The sequence below is a fragment of the Cebidichthys violaceus genome, unplaced genomic scaffold (assembly GCF_023349555.1).
Source record: "Cebidichthys violaceus isolate CVI_PGR_0920_01 unplaced genomic scaffold, fCebVio1.0.p SCAF_6, whole genome shotgun sequence".
Taxonomy (NCBI): Eukaryota; Metazoa; Chordata; class Actinopteri; order Perciformes; family Stichaeidae; genus Cebidichthys; species Cebidichthys violaceus.
Window position 1 is genome coordinate 17,822,646 of NW_027176816.1, and position 17,185 is coordinate 17,839,830.

Genomic DNA, 17,185 nt, shown 5'->3' on the forward strand with positions numbered 1-17,185 from the left:
TTGGGAAAGACCAGAATGACTTTTTGACTTCATAAAAAAATATGAATACTTGAGCTGTCATCTAACGATACGCTTGCCCATGGTGAACTCCCACCATCCTGGAAGGAGGCTGTAATTACAGTGATTCCAAAGGGAAAGAGCAGTGATACCTGCTCTGGTTACAGACACATATCAATACTTAATGTAGACTAAAAATGATACTCCTCGATTATTGCAAAAAGGTATGAGCACTTTATGAATGATATTATAGATGAAGACCAGACAGGCTTCATCAAACTATTCAATGTGTTAAAACAATTTACCAAAATCCAACAGCAAGGATACAAATAAATGGCAGTCTGACTGATAGTATAGCATTAGATCGGTCTACCAGGCAGGGATGTTGTCTTTCATCGACTTTATTTGCAATTTTTATAGAGCCTCTGGCACAAGCAATTAGGCAGAATAAAGACCTTAAAGGGATAAAGGTCGGAAACGAAGAACACGTCATTGAGCTTTTTGCAGATGACGTGATCTTTTATTTAGAGGTTATTGAGAGGTTTATATGGAATGGTAAAAGGCCAAGAGTCAAATACGAAACATTACAGATTGGAAAACATAAAGGGGGCATGTCATTACCAAACCTTAGGGCATATTTCCATGCAGCTCAAATTAGACCAGTAATTTATTGGTGTACCAATGATTATGAAGCAAAATGGAAAAACCTAGAACAATATGTAGAAGGAAGGGAAATTCAAAGCCTTATTGGTGACAGAAATATAGCAAAATGAATTTACTTGAACAGATGGATGTTGTTACCTGAGTCACGTTAGAGATGTGGTTTGAATTGGTACGAAAATACAGATTAGAAGAAGAGCTCAGGCTTCTACGATGGATAGCCTATGATAGGCATTTTATCCCAGGTAGTACTCTCAATCTGAGGTTCAAACAATGGATTTCATATGGAATAACAGCAATATGCACAGTTATTAAAGATGGGAATGTTGTGAGTTTCCAGCAGCTGAAAGACAAATACTCACTAAATAACCACTTCAGATATCTGCAATTAAGGGACTTTTTTGACAGAGAAATAAAGCACAAAATTAACTTGGATAAAAATGGAATAATTATAAATATAATAGGAGTTTACAACTCAAAGAACTATAGAATCATATTGACTTTATATCAACATCTGATAGAAAAATTTGAAAAAATACAACATTTTATGTAAAACTGAAATGGGAACAAGAACTTGGTGTGAATATTACAAAGGATGAAGGGTTGAATATTTGGAGGACACAACAGTCTTCAACATCCTCGCGTACTTGGAGAGAACATTGTTGGAAGAATGGAATCAGATTCTTTATTACTCCCCAAATTACAAACAAATGTTTGTCTATTGTTCAACCATGTTGGAGGAAATGTGGGGCAGTAAATGTAGACCACTCCCATATATTTTGGCTGTGTCCGGAAATTGTACAATTTTGGGGAAATGTCCATATGGTTATTGTCAAAATTCTGGGCTATGATATACATAAGTCATTTATGTTTCTCTACTTTGGTATTGTGACAGCAGATACTGTGGCGAAGAAAGGTATCTGCTGAAAATATTGCTAGCAGCTTGTAGGAAGGCTTGTCAGAAGAAATGGCACAAGGTAGAACCACCATCACAAGATGGATGGCTGAAAATTGTGAATGAAATGTATGACATGGAACTGTTAACTCACAGAATAAGAGCTCAAGAGGAGCGATGTCATGAGAAATGTTTACATGTCAACGATAACACAAGATAAAAACACCTGAATATTTCTCAGGATGTATTATACAGAGCAATCCAGATCCTTTTTTATTTATTTTTTTATTTTTTTGTTTCTTTGTTGTTGTTTTTTTTTCTGTATGTATGTGTTCTGTCTGCGGTGAAAAGGCAGAAATAAAGTGTGAAAAAAAGATCAACCAGTGAGTGTGTATGTGCAATTGTGTGCACATCTCATTGTTTGCACATGCTTGCATACATGTGGGAGGAGACAGAGGAGAGACATAACAGCAAAGTCAGTACATCAGCATAATATATATCTCCATTCCTTTATTATTTGTTTTTAATATGAAATGAAATAACATTCTGTCAGAGAAATGTGTCATATACAGTTAAACATGGCTGATTGGAATCATCAGTTAAAATAAGCAAACTATTCGATTTAAATACAACGAACACTTCAGCTTGTAATATCCATGTACAGGTCTGTGTAGAAGGGTACAGTGAACCGGTTATTCACTGCATGTGTATGGTTTGCAAAAATTAAAGGGATATACAGTATCTTTTTCATATATTTCATTCAGTATGTCTGGTGGATCTTTGGGTCAGGGAAGCTGATGTTTGGCCGAATTAAGTTTTGATGGAACGTATATAAGGTGGCTAAAGCCTCCATTGATTCAACAGGAACACAGATACCGCACAGGAACACAGATCAACCGATACAAAGCACAGCTAATACTGTAACTGTCACCTACAATAAGAAAGTCCATTATATTAAAACGACCAGCCATTGCGTAATAAAAATAGTACACAGAGGTTGAGCTTTTTTTTGTCAATGTACTGCTAAGATATGCATTGAGTAAATGGTAGCAGCGCCGGGTCACATTGTGGGTTTAGTGGGCAAAAGGAAGTGTAAGTTCCTGATCAGTGCGTTTTTTTTGCTGCTTTTATTTTTTACTTTTTGCAAGACAACCACCGAAAGAGTGATGTCTGCTTAACACAAACCATGAAGCGTAGGCTAGCTAATAGTACAGTTTAAATGGCTGAAAACTACCCCAAATCTCAAGTAAAGCACTAATGTTATGTTTTCTGTTCAGATCATGTTAGCTATACAGTTGGTGAAGTCACATAGCTCTGGCTATCCAGCAAAACTCACCACCATTTGAAAAGAAACGTGGGGATGTTGGGCGCTTTTACGCTCCACGTTCATTTTTTTTTCCCAACTTAAGACTATCAGAATGCTCCTGCAAAAACGCGAGGTGCACAGAGCGCAAAACGCTTCACTGTCATTGACAACAATTACAGAAAGTCGCCCCAGGCTGCTTGATCTGATCAGGACCTGAAGCATCAAGGTGGTAAATACTGAATACACAGAAGTCAAATTGCTGTAGAATATTTTGTAAATATTGTTTTTGTATTTTCAGCCACACTAGCGACATGGCTCCATGGATGGCTGTTGGATGGATTGCCATGAACCTTTGGACAGATATTCTTGGTTTCCAGACATCGTATCTTAATAAATTTGGTGGTCCTTCACTTTTCCTCTAGCTCTACCATAGAGTTTACATTTGTTTCTTTTGTAGAAATGTCTCAACAGGTATTGGATAGATTTTTATACCCCTCAGGATGAATCCCAATCACTTTTGTGATCTTCTGAATTTTTCTCTAGCGCCATCATCATACTTTGGTTTATGACTGAATAATTGCAAATTGAACGCCTTTTTTGTCAGTCTCGGCTATACTTTGTGTTTGGTGCGAATTAGCAAATGCTACCTGCTGTGCATCAACATGTTAGTACTGTCACTATGCTGATGTTGATGTTAGCATTCAGCGCTAAGCACCTCTGTGCACAAGCGCAGCCTCACAGAGCCGCTAGTATGGCTGCAGACGGTTGAGATGACAAGACTTGAAGCTTTGTACATCACCTCATTTGGTTTTGAACCTGGCAAACATAACATGTGGGACTTCAGTAACATAAGCAGTGCAAACTGCAAACATTGAAGGACTCAGCTGATGTGACCCTGATCATTACTATAGCCTCTTATAATGCAATCAATTTATATCCATTTGTAGTAAACTGAAATCAGTGTTGAGAGGCTTCTCTTCAGATGAAGTATCAGGCTGGGTTCTCTCAGAGACTGAAAATAACCTCTTGTGAATAAAAAAAATCTCCAGTGCTGCTGATTCAAAGATGTTTTTAAAGCAAAAATATAAACATACCATAGAATCTGTAATTTGTTCAAAAACACATAAACTAGTACCATACATTGTAAGTTACATGTACTCTTTGGGGAACATACAAGTGCACGCATGGAGAAAGCATTACCCTCACATACTGTACACACCTATATGCCTCATAATACTGACACAAGCAACAAGCCACAGGTAGTCCAGAGGAAAACGTTTAACTAATATGATTACAATGACCCCTCTTACTCTTGGTCCTGAATTAATATTTGATTTACCTGGATAGGAAATTAGTTGACAACAATTGTGTTTCCTGTTCTGTGCATCGCCAGACAAGAATGTTGATATTGGGCATACCTGCAAACCACTGATTACATTCAGCAACAATACGGTTTAGGTCCATTGCTTATGTTTTCAGTATTCTGAGGTAATTTACTCTGGTTGAGTTGAAATGTTAAGGTGAAAGTATACTTATTGAATTGAGGTTCTTTCTTGGAAAATGAATGAAACCCCACCCCTTTCCAAAATCTGACAATTATGCCCACTTTGCGCAACAATTGGCCAAGTATGCAGAGGTTAGTCCATAGTAGGGTTTGAAGTTCTCTATCAAGCACTTTTTTTTCTCGTTATTTATACATGCCACTTTTTGTACTTACGAACAAGTGGAAGAAAAAAATTGTCCAGAATTGATTACTCTCATTTTAACAATTATCAGGCCGATCCCATATGACACCTGGCGTCTCACCCAGACTTTGAGTCTCGCTGTTTTTAACAGTTATAAACACTTTTTGCGTTCAGATGTGTTCGAATGACACAAAGTACAAAATAGTTTGTTTCAAGCATAGTAGCCAAAAGGATCAATTAAAACAGTTAAGCTTGAGGTTAGGGTGTTGTTTCGGTTGGGGAAAGATCAAACGTTTTGTTGAGGGTTATGCCTTAACAGCAATAGCTTAAGGTTGAGGTAGGATCATGGATACAGTTAATAATTACAAACAAACAATACTTCTTGTATTGGCACCGAAATGTGTAGCTGGACATAAATCATGAGGTGCGGAATCGCCCAGTATGGATGTAATTTCTAGGGGTACTGAGCTGGTGCACTGGGTGAATAATTACCCTTCTGGTTAAAAATGTATTCCAGAATTAGACTACAATAAAGATGCAATCAAGGCATTCTTCTGCTACCCAACATCATTCAGAAGAAGAGTGGCCCATTGTGCTAGCTCCATTCTCTTGGCCTTTCAGAATGCTGTTGCTAAATCATGGATAAATGATGGCTATGGCATTTCTGCAATCTTTCTGTAACACTTCTTGTGTGCCTTAACTGAGGGAGAGTCCAGATTGTTTCACATCTTGGCGCTGCTCCTAATAGAATAGTCGGAGCAACGAGATTTCTTCCAGATCGCCTCCGATTGCTCCAGCAGCAGCTGGTGGGGAGGCAATCGAGTGGGCTCTCTCTGTATCTGTTGAAGTGCTCCTTGCTCCGTTCGACTTTACGTTTCAGGTAAGCATGCTTGTGCCTTTAACTAATGTACAAATACTTAAAAAAAATCAATCGCAGCAACTTGTCATCTGTAGGGATGTCAAGAGAACCAATGCCATCGGTCCAGTCGATGCCAGAATTCTAAAAATGTGACGGTGCTCGTTTCTCCACAGTACCACAAGCACCAGGTACTAGACTAATGGAGTCTAAAATCCAATAGGAGGCATTAAACTAACTATCAACGCCTTCAGACTCCAGTCGATTGAACAACAAGAACATGTTGAAATCAGCAGAAGGAAAGCTAACGTTAGCTGTTAGCAGATGGCAGAACAGTCCTGCGAAGCTTGCAAAAATGGGTTTTAGGCGAAGGTAAATTATAACGTTGTCATGACATGTTTGGCCAGAAACCTGAAAAAATATAGTTGTCTAAAGTACATCTTTTCACAGCAATATAAAATAAGACTCACTGCTCACCGGCTGCTTTATAAACTGGCATGCCATTCATTGTGTCCAACACTCCTAACACTGGTGTCTACATCAATGGGTTGTAGGAATGGGTTAAGATGTTCCTCAGAGCTATGTGAGGAGGACTAGCCATGCAAGTGAGAAAACTAAGAATGGAGGGATTTTGGTTCCTCCTATCTAACCTATAAGCAGGCTATTCCCAGCACCCCAAATCTGTGATCCATGTTTCCTTATTTGTGTAATCTTCCCCCAGTACTGATGAATTCCACAGAGCCAGGAGGAATCTATACTGAAGGTCAGATGTGAGAAAAGCTGGTTAATATGGAAAGCAGGGGACTCTCTTCTATCTCTCTTCTCTTCTTCTAACCCTTTTCTCATATACATGTAACCAAAAGGTAAAGAAATTCAAGTCAGCCATTGATTTGAACCAAATTATAGATAATATGTTATTTGCAGTAGCATATTCTTCTTATATCTTACATGCATGCCCTTAAAGATGCACACGTACACATGGGGACATGATACACTTTACTGCCTTGTGCAGACGCACGTTGAATGTAAACCTAAGTCTAAGGACCAGCTATTTGAACTCGCCTTCTGTTCGACTAAAGTTGTGGTTAAAAGCTGCTAGGAACAAAGCCAGGAAAGGCAAGTGAGGTAAGTGGTAATGACACAAGGGATTCTTCCCACACAGCAGTCAATGCAACTTGGATTCAAGAAAGAGAAATACCAACCCTGTGCAACTTTTTTTCCCCCAACATCAAAGCTGAGTTTATCCACAGATGCTCATCCAATGTAGCACAAAGGACGGTTGCATCAGCACTTTAGTAGTGGTGAACGTATTGCCAGAGGCCATAGTTATAGAGCACTTTCAAGAGGTTTTTAAGTTGATTATTGAAAACAATGAGTCATGTGCACTGTACAGCACTAAGCCAGTGTGAATCATTAGTACAATACAAACACCTATACTCCATATAACATTTACATATCAGTTTCCATTTAAAAGATGCTCTTTCGCCCGTTTCCTTCCCCTTTTCATACTTCCATCGTCATATGTCGGGTTTTTTTTCATTTCCCAAACTCATGTTCAATGAACAAAGATACAACATAGAATCACACAGAATAAATGTGCATCTGAAATGAAATCTCATAGTGAGCACTTGGTGCCACATGTCAAATGATAGCGATCTCAGTACTGGATCAGCCTGTGCCAACAGTCTCCAAACCAGTTCCAGAATGTCCTGGATGAAGTTGGACAAGTATTCACAATGTGGCACAGATGGGTTCATAGCATGAGGAAGTGTATTCCGTTGCAGCCTAATCAGTACGCAGTCTCTTTGATGATGTTGGTGGAGAGGGTGTGGTTGCTGGAGATGCTGATGGAGTGGCGGGTAAAGGGGTGGGGTTGCCTCCTGGGTGTACGACGGCAGGGCATGCAGAAGTAGCGCAGCGTGGAGAAGAATATCTGGCGGTAGTTGGCCGACACCAGGTTGTAGAGGATTGGGTTGATGGCGGAGCTGACGTAAAACAGGACGTTGGTCAGCATGTAGAAATAGTGGTAGAAGTCGTATAAGTCACTGTGAGAAAACAGAAGACAGGAAGCCATTGTTAAATGTGACATATTTATGCGTTTAAATAGATATATTAAACATCATATCTTTCAGCTTCCTTCTAGCTGTATGCAGCTTTAATAATGGATATATTGGCTGTAATTCATCACTTGTACTGTGGATTCAGAGGCAGAGCGAGGCACTGTAAACATTCAGGGCTCAGCCATGTTCTCCTGAAGGAGAATCTGTTTGTTCTGGTTTTTTACATGAATGGATTGCTGAGAAGTATGTATTTATGAGTACATTGTTTGCATCTTGCAATAAATATTGATATGTTCTTGATCACTTTGTGTTTTGTCTATTTGCCTTTTCTGTTGAGAAGATAACTGAGACTTTTGTGGGTTTTGAGGCACTGATGGCCTTTCAATGTCATTTATAAATGCTTTGTAAGGCATAAACTGTATAGTCCTCACTTTAGATGAGGTCACACAAAATACTTAATAAATGCTTTGTAATGGTGCGTTCACATGATGCGTCATATCGCATCATTTGCGTCGCGTTCACTTGCCGGGGACCATTTGTGGTAATTCGCGTGAATCGCCTCATTCGCGCCTGAGAGGAGGCGTGGTTTATCGCCCTGGAAGCCGTTCAACTGTTCACCATTTATTACCGCCATCAACCATGGAAGAAATAACCTCTATTTCAGATTAGTACTTGTTATGGAAGTCCCAGATATCCCGGGAAACTAAACACCGTCATGTCTGGGTTCATAACATAGTCAGGAGGAGCTCCGTGGATTTTATCGAGCTGTATTCACTATGTCTAGCAAGCCACCCGTCGGCTGGTTTACTACAGCTGTATGAACACAAAACAAACCGATTTTGCTGCGATTTAACTGCAATAAACGGACAAAAAGGATGCCTCATAAACAAACACTAGATGCTGCGGCTACAAGGCTAGGCTACTACGGGCAAGCAAGCTCATGAACACATGGTGTGAATAAACTTGTAAAACTTCTTTTTACAATCAACACTTGAAATGATCAAGGCACTTGCAAATGACAAGGTAGCACATTATGTAAAGCATACTTTGGTGTTTCATTTTTACCTCTTTACTGTTGCTTTTCTTTCTTTTTACAACTAGGACGATCTTGGCTGAATAATAATGAGAATAAATATGAAACAAAATTTAAATCATATACCCTCTAAGCTATGCATGAGCATGCATAGCTCATCTGAAAGCAAGATGAAAGGAAGAATAAACATTTTCTATGCCTCAATTAGATGAACATATACTGGAGAGTAAAAAGGGAGCATATTGATTTCAATTTCAATCCATTAAGGAATTGGAATGCATTAAACACAATTTGAGATCAGTGACATCGTCAGCGTCGGGCTTCCGGGGCTTTAGCGGGGAATGTTTTTTTGTCTAAAAAATACAATCATCATAAAATATAAATAATTCAATTCCAGACCACCCTGACCCTTGCTGCTGCCTGTGCGGGTTGATGTAGAGCAGGGGTAGTCAATTAGGATTCAGGAGCGCTCCGTAAAAATGTAATAATTCTTAATTATCTATTGGTCATAGGTCCGGGACCTAAGGCAACGGCATCTGGGTCCAGACTTGGAGCGCGGCCCGGCTAATAGTGACCCCTGATGTAGAAATTGGGGCTGGGTCATTTTTTCTTAGCCTTCACAAGCTCAGCGGTGTTTCTGCTCAGCTGTTAGGCCCACACAGCAAAAGTACTGCTTTTAGACCACACAGTGTCCATGAGTTTTTTTTCTTTTCTGGCAGACAGCGCTGACTATATGAAAAGTTCAGATATTTTCAACTAACAGAACTCAGGGCGGCAGCACAAATAAGTCGGAAGCTCTGAGTGCTCTGAAAAAGGATGCTGGAAAGGACGCGCATCCGCTTCTCTTTTTGTGAATATGAAAAATCTGTCGGTTTCAGAGAAAACATGATTTTGTCTTGGAGGCATAGAAGACACGCGATAAGGATATCGGATACTTGTGGAGTTGTTAAAGCAATATGGTCTAAACACCTGATAGTCACTAAATAATTGACTAAGAAACACATGGTGGAAAATTAAAGAGACTACAACATGTATACATATATAATCAAGCAAGTCAGTGTGATAGAGATACTAAAGTTGGAAAACACAAAGAAATGCAGACATCTATCATTCAAAAGAAACCATTTTGAACCATTCCACACGAGTGAAATGTGCGATTCACGTGAGTTGAAATTTTTCAAACTTCAAGTTTTTTACAAATCGCCATCAGTATGTAATTATTTCGGCATCTCTTTTTGTCTGTTTATTGCAGTTAAATCACAGCAAAATCTGTTATTTTGTGTTCATACATCTGTAGTAAACCAGCCGACCTGTGGCTTGCTAGACACAGTGAATACAGCTCCTCCGGACTATGTTATGAACCAGACAAGACGGCGTTTAGTTTCCCGGGATATCTGGGACTTCCACAACAAGTACTAAGCAGAAATAGGTTATTTTTTCAATGGTTGATGGCGGAAATAAATAGCGGACAGTTGAATGACTTCCAGGGCGATAAGCCACGCCCCCTCTCCTGCACGTTTGGTGCGATTCAAGCGAATGACCACAAATGGTCCCCGGCGAGTGAACGCGGCGAATGATGTCATTAATCACGTTTGGCATTAGAGTGCATTTTTCCAATGGCAATGGTTGACTGACATTTTAGAACTGGCATTTCAAGGAGTCATGCTGTCAACTTCCGGGGTGTGCTAACTGGAGCACATCATATTCTGTGGTAGTTTCAGCTCCAGAGGGTGTATCCAGGAACACAATTTGCCACAATGACACAAACACACAGGGCTCGATATTACATCCAGCGCAAAGCAGTGCATGGCGCAATAACATTTTTATTCAAGTTTCAAAGCAACGCAATTGTCATTTCCAAATTCAGCAAGTCAGCAGACAGTCACTTCTCCATTGACCAACAACAACCTGGTCTAAAGTCACGCACACAGGCAGAGGGTCCACCGGCCAAGGACCACATGGCACTGTCAGGAACTGTCCCTTCCCTTCCCAATACGTGAAGGCAACATTAATTCAGCACCCCCTGTCAATGGACAGCGACAAATAGTAAACGGAGTGCTCTCCTAATCCTTCAACAGAATATGAGACTCATCATAAAAGATAAGGACTGCACCAAATAGTTGGAAGCTTTGAAACTTCATTCATAATGTTGACATTCAAATTTCAAATCAACATTTAAAAGCTGAGCAGCTATTAAAAAAAATATTTTTTTTTGCATGTCTCTTTATTCTGTTTTAATACCGGAATTTCTGCACAATTGTAGATAAAGATTAGGTTTCACTAATATTATTAGTATAATAAGATTTGTAGAATAAGATTTCAGTGGTGACTGTGTAGGACTGTTTCTGTCCAAACACTTCCTATACCTACAGTGTGGTAAAGTCCAAAAGTCAAATTTTATTGAAAAAAGATAGATGTAATCATCTCTAAAATTCACATGTTTTCATCCAACAAAATATTTCTGCTTCAATCTATAATTCTTGCAGTGCAACCTTTTAAAAAAACAACAGTTTCACTGCAGAACACCAATCGTTTCTCCGGTTTGCCCAATCTGCCGTTCAAACAGCAATGCAAAACAAATAACATGTACACATGATATGAGGTATATAGTAATTTCAGTTCCACTTTAAGTGTTGCATTGCTGGATCACCAGAGCAAACAAAATGGTTCTTATGAGATCTTACTGTGTTGTTTTTATTTATGTGTACTGGCAAAGTAAGGATGAATGGATACTAAATATATTGGGTATTTAGCACAGAAACAAGCGGCTAAGATAAGACAACTTAAAACCTGGAAACAATGCACACTGAGGGGAAAATGAAAGGTTCTAAGTCATAACACATTAATGTCCTCACACATAGTGTAGATACTCCCAAGCAGCATCTCAGTTACTAGAATCTGGTGTATCGATCTGTTCTGCTGTTGCAGTGGACAAGGTTCACTGAAGTGTGCGGAAAGTCAATGATGTGCGTGTCTGTCTGTACATAGAGACACCATCAAAGATGAATGAGGGGTAGGCCTGAAAGGGCCAACAGAAATAGTTGACCTTTTCATTACATATACTAAGGTAATTCTGTGAGCTCTGCTTATGCTGGATGACAGATGATGACGAAGATGCTAGTCTTTGCTCTGGTACATTTTTTATTGTGATAGTAAAACCCTACATTTTTCATTATAATGACACGACACGTGCAGCATTTGTACATTCTGAGTTTGTGCTTCCTGCACATAAGTCAATTTCCTCTTGAGGCAGATCCACTAAGGGCCGATTTATCAGAGAGAACTGCTCTTACCAGGAAAGAAAAGACAAATATTTTCACTGGTCAGGACTGCTTCAAGTCCCTTCAACACTAACAGATACCTCCTACTTCCAATCCACATTCATCTGCACTGGGTGCTTCTTGGCACAAAACCAGCTAAAGTCTGTCAATGTGCCCTGAGACCCCCACAAAATACTTATTTTTTCGCTGATATTTGCGCATTGCACCACTGATTTAGGAAATGGGAGCCCTGTGTCTGTCAATCCTGCAATCAGTATCTGCTATTTGTAGTTAGGGGCCAGTCTTCACACAAAACACACACACACACACACACACACACACACACACACAGTGACGGAAGTGACACATTGCAGGACTTTTTAATTGTTAATACGTCACTACTCAATGAAGGGAAACCTATCTCTGGTGTCCTGTCTCCTTGTTGGGGGAGGGAAACGGGTACAGGTGCACAGGACGCCGCTTTAGTCCCACACCACATCCACTCCTTCGCTGTCTCTGCCTGTCTTAGGTCTAACTGAATTTATAACTGAGGACATCTCAAACAGACGAGCACAATAATCTGGATGTCCCTGCTACTTTTTACCAGGCCAAATTTTTTTTTTTCTAAAACTAGAGACCATCCGATAGATTCACACCAGCCTTGAAGCAAAATGCCCCCTGCCGAGCTTTCTACTCCCTTTCTACTTCCAGCGCCCTCGCATCAAGCCAAGCTTCAAACCCAGCCTTCATCTTGATCTCAACTACACGCCTGTTAAGTTTTGTGACTGACACACAGGCAGTCAGACATATAAACAACTGGAAAATTACACAAAACCACTTCTCTGGTAGTTCCCGCTACAGTAGGTGTCTCCAGGACCACATTATGACACACTCGCTCACACGGTGAAAACAATAGCAGCGTCGCTGTCGCGGCTGGTAACTTTTACATCTGAAGAAGGTTTTTATACAGCTGTCGATTTGACTCGTGCCATTTTAAAAGCCGTGCTGATGCTGTACACTGAATAATAACAGCGCTTGCCTCTAAATAATGCCTCCACTGCAGGCATGATGCAGAAAACACACACCAACAGAGTATTAGCATAATCTGCTTATATTGAAGACAAACGGATGCTTGTGTGTGATATCAGGGGATGGCAACTAGTTGCTTAATGATGTGAAACAGCAATCATACCAATTGATTATGAATAAGACACTAATTTGAGTCATATTACAGTTTGGTTGCCTCAAGGTAAATGAGACTGAATGTTTTTATTATTAACATGCATATAATTATGCATGACACAACGCTTGTGGGGCTTTTGAGAAAGAATTGGCAAACTTTCGACGACAAACAAACGTTTTGACATTGGGGGCATTTTTCTTTTATATTAATTTAACATTTACTTTGCACAGCAATGCATTTCTTTTTAGATGTTGGTTTTGTCACGAGGACATGAATATTACTCAGCGATAAAGTGAAGAAAAATCCAATATGTACTTGACTTAATAAAAAAGCAAAACAAAACAGGAAGAGGTTGACTAAATATGATTAAAAAAACCATACAATGCTTCTGCCCATAAGCCACAATGACAGAGAGGAACTGTGGAAACCTTAAAAACTGCTGTTTGTGTTGAAGAAAATCATTATATAACTTAGGATTGAACTGAACACATTTGGTCTCATAAGAAAACAGTTTCTATAACTTATGTTGAACACAGTTGGTTTCATAAAAACATTCTTAGAGAGTGATAAAGGCGCGCCAGACAAATTGTGATCTCCAATTTGTTTCCAAACATTCCCGTACAGGAATCGTGTGTTCCGCCAAAAGGTTATCTTGACCCAGACGAAGACATGAGAACATGACATGATGAGGAAACCAGATGTGCTTTGTTCGTGGTTCAACCGACTGGTTTGATTGGTGGAAAGTGACTTAAGGGGGATGAATTTAGACTATAAGTGTTGGATTTTGTTGAATGGTGCCATGTGCTCATTAAAACACTTCCCGCTGGGTTGCAAATCCAAGTCAACGTCTCTTCTCGTCATTTTGCCACATTTGTTCATCCTTCATATAGAGGAGAATACGAGGCTTTCCCAGCACTAACACTCATTTACTGAAATGGTGTGTTTGATTTAATTAGGGACAACAATATGTAGTTTGGAAGAACTAATTGTTTTAGGAAAAAAGAAAAGAGAGGGAGACAGGTGTGTGTGTGTGTGTGTGTGTGTGTGTGTGTGTGTGTGTGTGTGTGTGTGTGTGTGTGTGTGTGTGTGTGTGTGTGTGTGTGTCAGAGAGAGAGAGAGGATGAGAATGTTAATGAAGGCAATCTAATCAGGAAGATGTATCTGTCCTGCTCCTCTTTGTCAGACGCTCTTAACTAATGACCCTGTAAATGACGACTATAGCCAATATTAGCGTGTGTGCGTGCTACAGTCTCTGCATATGTCAAAGTAATGTGCATGCATGTGAAAGTCTGTGTTGGTGTACGTGCACTGTGTATGCAGCATTGGTGTGTTTCTGCACAGAGCAACCAAAACTCCTGGAGGTTCCCTCGCGTGAGAGGCGGAGGAGGATCGTTACTCACTCTGACCAGTCGGAGACGTAGCAAAACATGAGGCGGCGAGCGTGATAGGGCAGCCAGCAGACCACAAAGGCTATAACCACCGCTCCTAAACACACAAGGGAGAGAGACAGCGTCAGAGGCCAAGAGGATGGATATAGTGCTACAGATAGAGCAATAAAACACAGAAACATACAGAAAGGGAACATTTGCAAAATTGTGCACGCAGGTTATGATGTGCATATTTAAGAACCCGGCTTGAACAAATAACAGACATGTAGATTTGTATTGCGGACACAAGGACATACACAATAATGACAGCTTTAAGTGTTTGATGGAAAGTATGTGGCACCATGCAATCATGCTCAACAACCCAGTGACAATGTGGATAAATTACCCCAGCAAATCACAGGGAAATCATTTTAAAATGATTATTTAATTGCATTTGAAATGTGAAGGCTGAAAACAGTGAAATTGTAGATATCTGTTTGTGTCACAACAAAATGCATTAATACCAGAAGTAAGTTAGTCTAGATTCCTTCAATTTTGTTAAATGTTTTTCCACAGCCATCTGTACTCATATGTACAGATTCAACCGCCAACATACCATAATAAATAACATTATATCTTAACCATGTTACTAAATCAGACAAAACTGAGAACCCACCAGCAAATTGGTGTATAAAAGTATGCACAGTAGCAATGTACCCATGGATGTACAGACATCCAACTGATTGCTTTGATGCAGAGAAACCTCACACTGAATCTAATAATATCTCTATCATGTCTGTGCGCTCACATTTGTCTGTCTTATAACTCCAATACGAAGGCGTGTGATGTTTTGACACAAATTGCAGCAATTGGGTTGCTATGGGTTTTAAAGTACCTTGATATCTTCCATAATATGTGTGCCATTAGACTCACTTTAACCCGAAATAAAAGCCGGGTAAATGTTAATGGTTGTAATCATCGATCTGCATCGGGAAAATCTTTCTGTTTGTGTTCCGTTTGACAACAATCACCCAAATTACTAAACTGTATATCAGACAGAATTGTCAACTTGTTAAAGTGGACTCGAACTCAGTGGAGAGGTTGGATTCTGGACCCAGACAATTGATACTGAAGAAAACATTAGACATGATCTGAAGTTATAAAGAGCACCTGTTTATATTTTTCTTAAAGGATCTTTAAAAAGATTTCTGGAGATCTTGCCGCCACTGAACATACTGAGCTTCGATCATATGTGTGATTTTTTATCGTTCGAATATGAATAATATATCACTCAAACAGAACCAGATTTACACAAAAATGAAAACACATCAAAAATAGTACAAAACAAGCATCAGAGAGTTTCAAAAGGTTCATAAATAAGCCATTTGAGTTGGCACAAATCAATAGTTTATTCAAGCAGCACTGTTGGGTTTCTTTGTGGGTTCTCTGATTTTTTCTTTTCTTTTCTTTCATATAAATCTACCATACTCGTGTTATTGGATGACAACGTGGTAAACTGCGTTGGAGGACGGGTTTTTACTCTCTCCATAGCTGAGAGACTTACTCAAGGGTGTTGCACAGAATCCCTTAGAACAGTGGTTCTCAACTGGTCTGGCTGTGGAACCCACCATCACCCGTTAATGACAAGCCGCGACCCAAATTTTCAACTTCTCAAATTTATTCAATGAAAAGATGGTGCAGTTTGAACCTGAGCTGAAGATGTCCTCTGCAGTCGTAGTAGTAGAGAGCTCTCTTGTTCCTGTCAGTCCCCGTCCAACATGTTTCACGTAAACCAGTAAAACTGCTTTGTTTGTTTGTCTGTAGATTCGTCTATTTGTAATGCAAAATGACCGCTTGCCTTAATTCGAGCTGTGGTCTGTTGTTTGATGTCATCCGACATGTCTTTAATTCACCTACTTATAGTGTCATTTGACAGACATAGAGTTTTCAGTTCATCCGCAAACGGCGCTTCAGTTTTGACGGCTTCATGCTTTCTTGTGCCAGAACCTCGCTGCACAAAACACACTGAGGTTTTTGTCCTCTTTTGTCCTCAATGTAAGAAAATCCATATCTCATGTAGTCGGTATTGTACTTGCGTTTTGCTCAATTAGCATGAAAACAAACTTTGTGGGTGTTCTTCTATACTGTGAAATGGTGGGTGTCTATTAGCATTACAAGGCATTAATGCCAAATACTGTTAAGGAGTGTGAATAACTCCGCTGCATAAAAAATCCCCTTCAAAATAAAAGCCCTTTTTTTTTTTTTCAGGCAAAGGTCCACGACCCACTGAAAACGGGTCCCACAAGTGGGTCGCGACCCACCAGTTTAGAATCACTGCCTTAGAAGGTTTTCTTAGTTTTGGAAAAATGCTATAAAATTATAGTTTCCATGGAGATTATTTGCTTGTACTGTGGTAGCATTAATCACCTCACAAAGCAAGTTAGAATAAAGGACAATAAAAATTGTATTCTCATGATTGCAAACTAACTGGACATTGATTGAATGTTTATTTATTTGTGATACCAAATTGATCTTCATATTGACGGAAACTTCAGTAGAAACGTGGTAAATGACCCGCCACAACTTTGACCTGTGGACTTTAAATACCTTGCCTATTACTCACTGGAAAGATCCGGTAGCATAAAACCAGGGATCTCCCAGATAAAGACAGAGGCTCTGAATAAATAAACTGCTTCCTGGCCACAGTCTTGAAAACACCTAGCCAGGAAATATCCAAAGGCAATCTATAAAGTCATTAAAACCATAGGATATGTTTAGTCTAGTTTGAATGGAACAAGCCACAGAGGACAGAGATGGACAAAGAAGACAGAGAGAGCTTGAAAGATTCTCTCTTGGAGGATTTATATACTTATATTGATTTCA

The 17,185-nt window shown here is 39.6% G+C and overlaps 1 protein-coding gene across 1 annotated transcript in view; it reads right to left on the bottom strand.

Moving 5' to 3' along the window:
• Positions 1-7,153: 7,153 nt before the first annotated feature.
• Positions 7,154-17,185, bottom strand: part of ntsr1 (neurotensin receptor 1 (high affinity)) — a 34,360-nt gene continuing 24,328 nt past the window's right edge. The window contains exons 3-4 of the mRNA XM_068733844.1: positions 14,336-14,420; positions 7,154-7,444 (exon numbers count right to left, since the gene is read on the bottom strand). Coding sequence (XP_068589945.1) covers positions 7,189-7,444; positions 14,336-14,420 — 341 coding nt within the window. The 3' untranslated portion in view covers positions 7,154-7,188. The remainder of the gene's footprint in view (positions 7,445-14,335; positions 14,421-17,185) is intronic.